The following is a 7,940-nucleotide window of genomic DNA, read 5'->3' on the forward strand; positions in this document are numbered from 1 at the left end:
CAGATCATGGATGAAGATGTTAAACAGGACCGGCCCCAGTACAGAGCCCTGGGGACACCACTGGTGACTGGTCACCAGCTGGGTTTAACTCCATTCACCACCAGACTCGGAAGCCAAAATGGGGTTACTTTGGTAAAAAGCAAAACCACAACATTTGCTGTTTGATAAAACTGGTGCTGAACGGCACGTGCCGGTCCCCACATCGGAGACACAGCGTTCGATCGGGGCCAGGGTGTGAGCTGGATGGTGGCCACACATTGAAACATAGACCCAGCTTCAAATATCCTGAATTTTTTAAGTGTTCCCCCCCGTTTTTGGGTGCTGGTCAGGCACAGGAGAAAGTGGTGGGAGGAGAGGGAAGGTGTCACCAAACGGCGCTGGTGGAAATGCAGAGAGAGATGGTGAAGGTACCTCGTATCCAAACGTCAGAGCCATGATGGTGATGAGGAACCCAAAGAATGCTTCCAGTTTCCGCAAGCCTGGGAGAAGAAAAAGGACCATCAGTAAACTGAGAAGAGCTGAATCTCAGATTTAGTTTCTAGATTTGAGGAAGAGAAATTACCATATTTATCCAAGAAAAGAAACACGAACGTGTCGGCAATGGTGATGAGCACTCCGCCCCACAGCGGGATCCTGCGAGAGACGGGCAGGAGAAGACATCAGCTCACAGAACATCTCATCCACCAGCCCCAACAACACTTCAGGGTCCAAAAATCTCTTTTTCTTTAGGGTTGTTTGGGGATGGAACTGCATTGTTTGCAGTCTGACCAGAGGTTTGGCTGCCCATAGGTTTGTTTTCTGCACAAAGAGCTCAGATGAAGAGCTCTGTCCCCATATCTCAAGAGCAAATCTCACGTCCATACTGAGAATGACAGGAGTGAGCGAGGATTTTCATAGCTACTCAGTACAAAATTGTAACTTCCTGTGGTATTTGCTACATTTCCAACCTTCCTGGCTGAAGAAGTTATCTTTCTGGGAATATTTTCTCAGGAATTCTTGTAGGGGCTACAAGAAAGCTGGGGAAGGACTTTTCATAAGGGCAGTTAATGACAGAACAAGGGGAAATGGGTTTAAGCTGAAAGAGGGGAGGTTTAGATGAGATATTAGGAAGAAGTTCTTCACTGTGAGGGTGGTGAGCCAGTGTCCCAGGTTGGCCAGAGAAGCTGTGGCTGCTCCTCCCTGGAAGTGTTCTCGGCCAGGCTGGATGAGGCTTTGAGCAACCTGGTCTAGTGGAAGGTGTCCCTGCTGCTGGCAGGGGGGTTGGGACTGGATGAGCTTTAAGGTCCCTTCCAACCCAAACCATTCTATGATTCTATGAATATCAAATTTACCAGGAAATCTGCAGCCTGAGGTGTGGATCAGTTACAACTAAAATAAAATCCAGAACTCACAGTTCTCCTTATAACAAAAATAAAAAGAAACAGACACCGAAGTCTGAGTCATCCGAGAGTCAGCGCAGCTCGGATGAATCACCCTCCACAAAAAAAGCTTATTTCAGAAGATTTAGAGGAAATAAATGATTCTTTTTTTGGTGTACACAGTGTCACTTTCTGAATCTTAAGAGGGGGAAACACTCATTTCCTGCTGCCCTCTGACGACAAACCCCACTTACTTCCCCACAGACAGGAGGTTGATAGCGATCGCCGAGCCAATGACTTCTTGCATATCGGATCCGATGATGGCGAGTTCGACCATCAGCCACAGGATAATCCGAGGGACCTGGAGGGAAAGAAATAACCAATATCATTAAAAAGAAGGAAAATACCTTCTCCCTTTAATTTCCCAGGTGAGCACAGGGTGGTGGTGATGGTGCATTCAGGAATTGTCTCTTTTCCTTGGTCGTGACACGGAAAACACGCTGATGATTGTCACTTCACGGCTGGTCCAGAGCAGAAATCCAGGTCACCTGTGGCAATCACCAGAGGAGGTTCCTGGGTCACTTATATCATGTAAATTATTCACCTCGATACACTTCGAGAGGGAAATTGGATATTTCTGTTTATTGAAGTGCTGGAAATGAGCATCAGAGGATATTTCACGTAGTCAGAGCAATGACAAAGCCTCAAGTGTTGGATGAGAAACATCAAAGTGTGCAGAGTTGGGGACATCACCGAGTTCCTTCCCAAAGCATCATCATCTTCAGCCTCACTCATCCTCAGCCCCACTCATCCTCAGCTGAACGAGACGCCGAGCCCGTTCTTACCCAAGCTGTGAGGATTTCTTAAGCAGGGAAATTCAACAGCCACGGAATGGTCTTGTTCTAAGGGTCATTTCTCTCCTCCTGATTCCTTGAGCTTATTTAAGCGATGAGTATTTCCACTTTGGGAGGAGAAAAGCTGAAATCTTGGGGTTTTATTCCTGATTCTGTCTGGAATTCACTGGGAAATGCCAGGACATTCCTCTCACCTGCCTCCTGCTGCTTTCCTTTTTCCAAGATGAGGATGTGTCCTGGTTTTCCTGGTTAATTTTCCTCTCAGCAGCCAGAACAGCTGAGTTTTAGGTTCAGTGTGGGATTTGGTATGAGAAGTATATTGATCAGGTACTGATGTTTTTAGTTGCTGCTGGAGGTCCAAGGTCGTCGTGTTTTGCTGGTTTGCAAACACAAAGGACTGGGAGGGGGAAGCGCAGTAATTAGCAAAACTCCAAATTGGCATTTGGATATGCTAATGAGATATTCCATCTCCTATCCCGTCATGGCCAGTAGATTAACCAGGGCTGACTGGAAAGCTCTGGGGGATTCTCTTGGGGATCACTCAGGCTCTTGCTTTCCCAGGGTTTGGGGACTGTCTCGGCTCTGGGATCGCTGGCTGGGACAGGCTGGGCACCGGTCGGCGGGTGCTGAGCAATTGCACTGGGCATCACTCATTTGCATATCATATTATTACTATGATCGTCATTAATATTTTATTTCAATTAGTAAATTGTTTTTATCTCAACCCACGAGTTTTTCTTACTTTTACCTTTCCAATTCTCTCCCCTCCTCCCTGGGTGGAGGTGGGCGGAGAGGGAGAGAGCGCCTGTGTTTGGCTGCAGCCAAAGAAGTGAAACCACAACAGGAAGAGACCAACGGGACCTAAAGTGTCCCAGATCTGCTCTCCTATCACCCCTGGTCCTTAACGAGCTTTAATGAGCTCATTAAAATGAGAGGTACAATTAAAACCTTCCTCTAAATCTGCTTTTTTTTTTCTAACTATGAGCCAAACCAGAAGAAATCAACTTAATTCTCCAGTTTCTCAGACAATAAAGCAAGAAGTGACGATGAAAATAGATTTTACCACCTGTGATGGTTTCTCCTGAGGAGAATTTGGCACTTAATGGGCAACAGCGACACTTCATGAGACCAGCCAGCCCCGGGTGAGAGAACCACACTGGGTATCACTGGGGAGCAGGAGGTCACCCACCTTCTGGTACTGCCGGTTGCAGACTTCAGCGAGGTGCAGCCCTGTCACCACCCCCAGCCTGGCTGCCAGGCGCTGCAGGAGCAGCCCGATGATCGTCGCCAGCATCAGGACCCAGAGCAGCTGTGGGAGACAAGAAGACAGGAGTGGGTGAGCTGGGGTGGCAAGAAATGACAGCTGAGAATGAGATCCCAGGTCCCTTGGGATGTCTGCGCCCCGCACACACCTTTAGGAATCACAGGTCTTTGAAAATACACATAATTGACATTCAGATGTTGTTTTATAGAATTATTTAGGTTGGAAAAGACCCTTAAGATCATCAGATCCAACCATCAACCTCAGATGGCCGCGTCCACCACTAAACCATGTCCCTGAGTGCCACATCTACGTGGTTTTTAAATCCCTCCAGGGATGGGGACTCCACCACTGCCCTGGGCAACCTAGAAAAATAGGAGAACCAGGAGTACGTGGCTTTAAACAAGGATTTGGCAACTCATAAAGTTGGTGGAAGAATGAGAATCAGTGAGAATCAGAGAATCGTTTGGGTTGGAAAAGACCTTTAAGATCATCAAGTCAAATCATTAACCTCACATGGCTGAGTCCACCACTAAACCATGTCCACAAGGATCATATCTACATGTTTTATCAACACCTCCAGGGATGGGGACTCCACCACTGCCCTGGGCAACCCCTTCCAATGCCTCAGAACTGTTCAGTGAAGATATTTTTTCCCAATTATGTGCCTGGAGCTGGCACAAGAAGGATCCACATCGTATAAAACCAGGAGTCACTCCTGGAGAGGGCATATGAAAGCGCCTCACTCTCCCTTTCTCCTTCTCTGGAGTGTTTTTAGCTCAGCAGCAACATCACCATCAGATCTTCTGCCCTAAAACGTGGATGGGTACATGGTTTGTATAATTTACAGTGTTTAATCTGGAAGTTTGGGGGTTTTTTGTACCTTAAACCCTGCGACAGCCCCGGACTGTAAATCCGACTCGATGTTGCCCGGATCCAGGTAGGCAATGCTCATCAGAAAACCTGGCCCCGTGAAAGCCCAGAGTTTGCGGAAACTGCTGTGGAAGGGGAGAGAGGATGGAGACAGCAGATGTCAGCCTGGAGGTGTCGTCCCCATGAACCACCCCAGCAATGGGACATCGAAAATGACAAGAGACAACCACAGGGGTTGATTTTCATTTGAGCTCAGCCTCTTCTTTAATCCCATTTTAAACTCTCCAGCAATCCCTGGTCCTAATCTTAAAGAGTTTAGGAGCAGAGTCTGGGAGAGTCAAGGACACAGGTGGGTAAACTTGGGTGGGGGATGAATCCTCCTGTGCCTGCAGCCACTTGGTTGCTTCATCAAAAGCAAAGAGGGCACCTACACCCCCCTGGAAAGGGGATGAAGAAGCACTTTTGCTCCATTTCCTCGATAAGGGAACAAAGAACCAAAGTTCCCTCCCCCTGGGGCTACAAACAAGACTTTTCTCTGCTTTTTAGCAGATCTGGCTGCTTGGGAGTTTGGCAGGAGATAAATCCTGAGTGATGAATCACAAACTCCACAGCAGGGACAGGAGATCCCTCAACCTCTTCTCCCCCCTCCCAGATCTTCATCCAGCAGCCCAGCTTCCCTTCCCAATCTAGGCAAGAAGGGGAACTGGCACCCAAGGGAATGACTCATGTGGGTACCAAGAAGATTTTCCAAGGGGATTTTCCTGTTGGAGGGAAGGGAGGAGGACCCACCGTTTCATCTTCAGGAATTGGGATCTTGCTGTCAAAGTAGGTGGTAAAAGGTTCCTCTGAGGAGGAATCTGGTGGCTGTAGCGGGTTCATGCTGCTGGAAATGGTGCTGACCACCTCCCCGTGCTCCCCAGAGACATCTTCTGCAAGGGGAAAAGGAAGGAAAAGTGAGGGAGGGTCCTTGGAAACACGGGAAAACTCAGCAGGGGCCTGGCAAGACCCACAGGCAGAGTGAAAGCACAGAACCCCAGAACTGCCTGGATTGGAAAAGCCCTTGAAGATCATCGAGTCCCATCATGAACCCAACACTGACAAGTCCCCGACTAACCCATGTCCCTCAGCACTGTGTCTACACGACTCTTCAATCCCTCCAGGGATGGGGACTCCACCACTGCCCTGGGCAACCCCTTCCAATGCCTCAGAACCCTTTCAGCAAAGAAATTCTTCCTCACATCCCATCTCAACTGCCCCTGGCACAACTTGAGGCCATTTCCTCTTGTCCTGTCCCTTGTTCCTTGGTTGAACAGACCCACCCCCACCTCTCTCCACCCTCCTCCAAGGGACTTGCACAGAGCCACAAGGTCTCCCCTCAGCCTCCTTTTCTCCAGGCTCAACACCCCCAGTTCCCTCAGCCACAAGGGAACTCAGCACACTTGTGCTCCAGACCCTTCCCCAGCTCCGTTCCCTTCTCTGGACACGCTCCAGCACCTCCCTGTCCTTCTTGGACTCAGGGGCCCAACACTGAACCCAGCACTCCAGCTGCGGCCTCACCAGTTCCCAGTGCAGGGGGAAGAGAACTTCCCTGCTCCTACTGGCCACACTGGTGCTGATCCAGGCCAGGATGCCCTTGGCCTTCTTGGCCACCTGGGCACTCTGCTGGCTCATCTCATTAGGTTATTCAGAGATAATCAAATGAAAATAACATACATGGCTGTGAAGCCACCCGAGGAGACCACGCTGCCCTGCCTGAACTCTCCCTCTCCTCCACGTGAGGAGCCCGGCTGGCTGGTGGTGAATTTATTCCCATTAACTTAACAAAAGCCGTCACGGCGCCGCGGTTCGATGTAACGGCAGCTCCGGGACTGAACCAGCCAGATCGAACACCCGGGGCTGTTTCTGCACCATTCCAGAGAGCGTTACCCCAAACCATCCTGGCTGAACAGACCATCCAGGAGAAATTCAGTCCTGGAAGGATCCGGCTCTGCTGTGGATTCGTGTTCCCAGGCAGGGCAGGCACAAGGTAGCGATTGTTTGGGAGCAAGTGAGAGTCAGGAGACTGCCCGACAGCTTCTCCTTCTCCTCCAGCGGGAGAAGCAGGAGGAAGAGCCAACAGTGAGGAATTTTCAGGACAGTTTCTAAATTTAACTTGATAGGAAGGTGCCCAGGGTGACACCAGCCATGAAAACACCCGTTTTCCACAGAGGATGGGTTCAGACTTGTAAAACCACCCGCTTCCTCCCCTCCCCACCAAAATCTCCTCCCAAACTGAGCCAATACTCACTTTTCCTCTCCCGATGTGGCATTTTGCTCTAAGAGCTGAGGAGCAGCATGTGTCCCCAGCACCCAGCCTGGCTCAGGGGACGACTAAACCCCAGGCCAGTTCTTTTACCAAGGTTCCTATTGCATCATCAGAGTAAACCCAAGGCCATCGCTCCTCCTTTTTTCCCTGCCTCCCAAATACCTCAGCAGCCTCCTGCCCTGCCAACAGACCCGTTTACATAATGGATTTAGAGCCGAGCAGGTGAGAGATCGCTCAGCACCAGACGGGCTCGTTCATCGAGTTAAACGAGGCTGAGTGACCCTGGGACTGTAAATCTCCAGTTGGAGTCATCTCAAAAGCATGAGGTTTTCTGTCCACTATGAAAATCGAGAGTACAGGGCGGTAAACGGGCACAGGGAATCCTCGGGGTGGTTTTTGCTGGACAAAGGAATTAATGAAATGGAAGTTTCTGGGCAGCAGGTGGAGGGAGGGGATTCTGCCCCTCTGCTCCGCTCTCCTGACACCCCACCTGCAGTGCTGCCTCCAGTGCTGGGGCCACCAACACCACAAGGACATGGAGCTACTGGAGCCAGTCCAGAGGAGGCCACGAGGATGATGCGAGGGCTGGAGCAGCTCTGCTGTGAGGACAGGCTGAGAGAGTTGGGGCTGTTCAGCCTGGAGAAGAGAAGGCCCCAGGGAGACCTTCTAGTGGCCTCCCAGTACCTGAAGGGGCTCCAGGAAGGCTGGGGAGGGACTTTGGCCAAGGGCAGGGAGTGAGAGAACAAGGGGTGATGGCTTGAAAGTGGCAGAGGGGAGATGGAGATGAGATGTGAGGAAGAAATTCTTTGGTGTGAGGGTGGTGAGACACTGGCCCAGGTTGGCCAGAGAAGCTGTGGCTGCTCCTCCCTGGAAGTGTTCTCGGCCAGGCTGGATGAGGCTTTGAGCAACCTGGTCTAGTGGAAGGGGAAGCTCAGTGTTCCTGGTCCAATGCCAGCGCAGGATGCTGCAGGCACAAGAATTTAGGTTGAATTTATCCCATGTTGGGCGGTGGATGTATGAGGGTCAATCCCTGTGCTGCACGCTGACTCTTACCGTAGGACGCCTTCCTGTCCGTGTCGAAGTTCCCCATGGTGGAACCCTTCCCGTGGCCTGGAAACTGCTTTAGATTGGCCACGTTGGCTGCAAAGGAGACAAGGAAAAAAAACCAAAACAACGTGTCAAGAAGGAGAATAAAAATCTCCAGGAGAGCAAACGGGACCAGCAGCTCCTGGCAGGGACAGATTTAATTCCTGGACCATTTTTTTGGCTTTGAAGAACCTTGTGGAGCT

At 50.4% G+C, this 7,940-nt stretch overlaps 1 protein-coding gene across 1 annotated transcript in view; it reads right to left on the reverse strand.

Annotated features, from left to right (window-relative positions):
• Positions 1-411: 411 nt before the first annotated feature.
• Positions 412-7,940, reverse strand: part of LOC104528653 (natural resistance-associated macrophage protein 2-like) — a gene marked incomplete at its 3' end in the record, with an annotated part of 8,964 nt that continues 1,435 nt past the window's right edge. The window contains exons 2-9 of the mRNA XM_010172720.2: positions 7,705-7,791; positions 5,136-5,275; positions 4,867-4,874; positions 4,357-4,471; positions 3,402-3,521; positions 1,613-1,719; positions 563-633; positions 412-479 (exon numbers count right to left, since the gene is read on the reverse strand). Coding sequence (XP_010171022.2) covers positions 412-479; positions 563-633; positions 1,613-1,719; positions 3,402-3,521; positions 4,357-4,471; positions 4,867-4,874; positions 5,136-5,275; positions 7,705-7,791 — 716 coding nt within the window. The remainder of the gene's footprint in view (positions 480-562; positions 634-1,612; positions 1,720-3,401; positions 3,522-4,356; positions 4,472-4,866; positions 4,875-5,135; positions 5,276-7,704; positions 7,792-7,940) is intronic.

This window comes from Antrostomus carolinensis, unplaced genomic scaffold (genome assembly GCF_000700745.2).
Source record: "Antrostomus carolinensis isolate BGI_N321 unplaced genomic scaffold, ASM70074v2 scaffold430, whole genome shotgun sequence".
Taxonomy (NCBI): domain Eukaryota; kingdom Metazoa; phylum Chordata; class Aves; order Caprimulgiformes; family Caprimulgidae; genus Antrostomus; species Antrostomus carolinensis.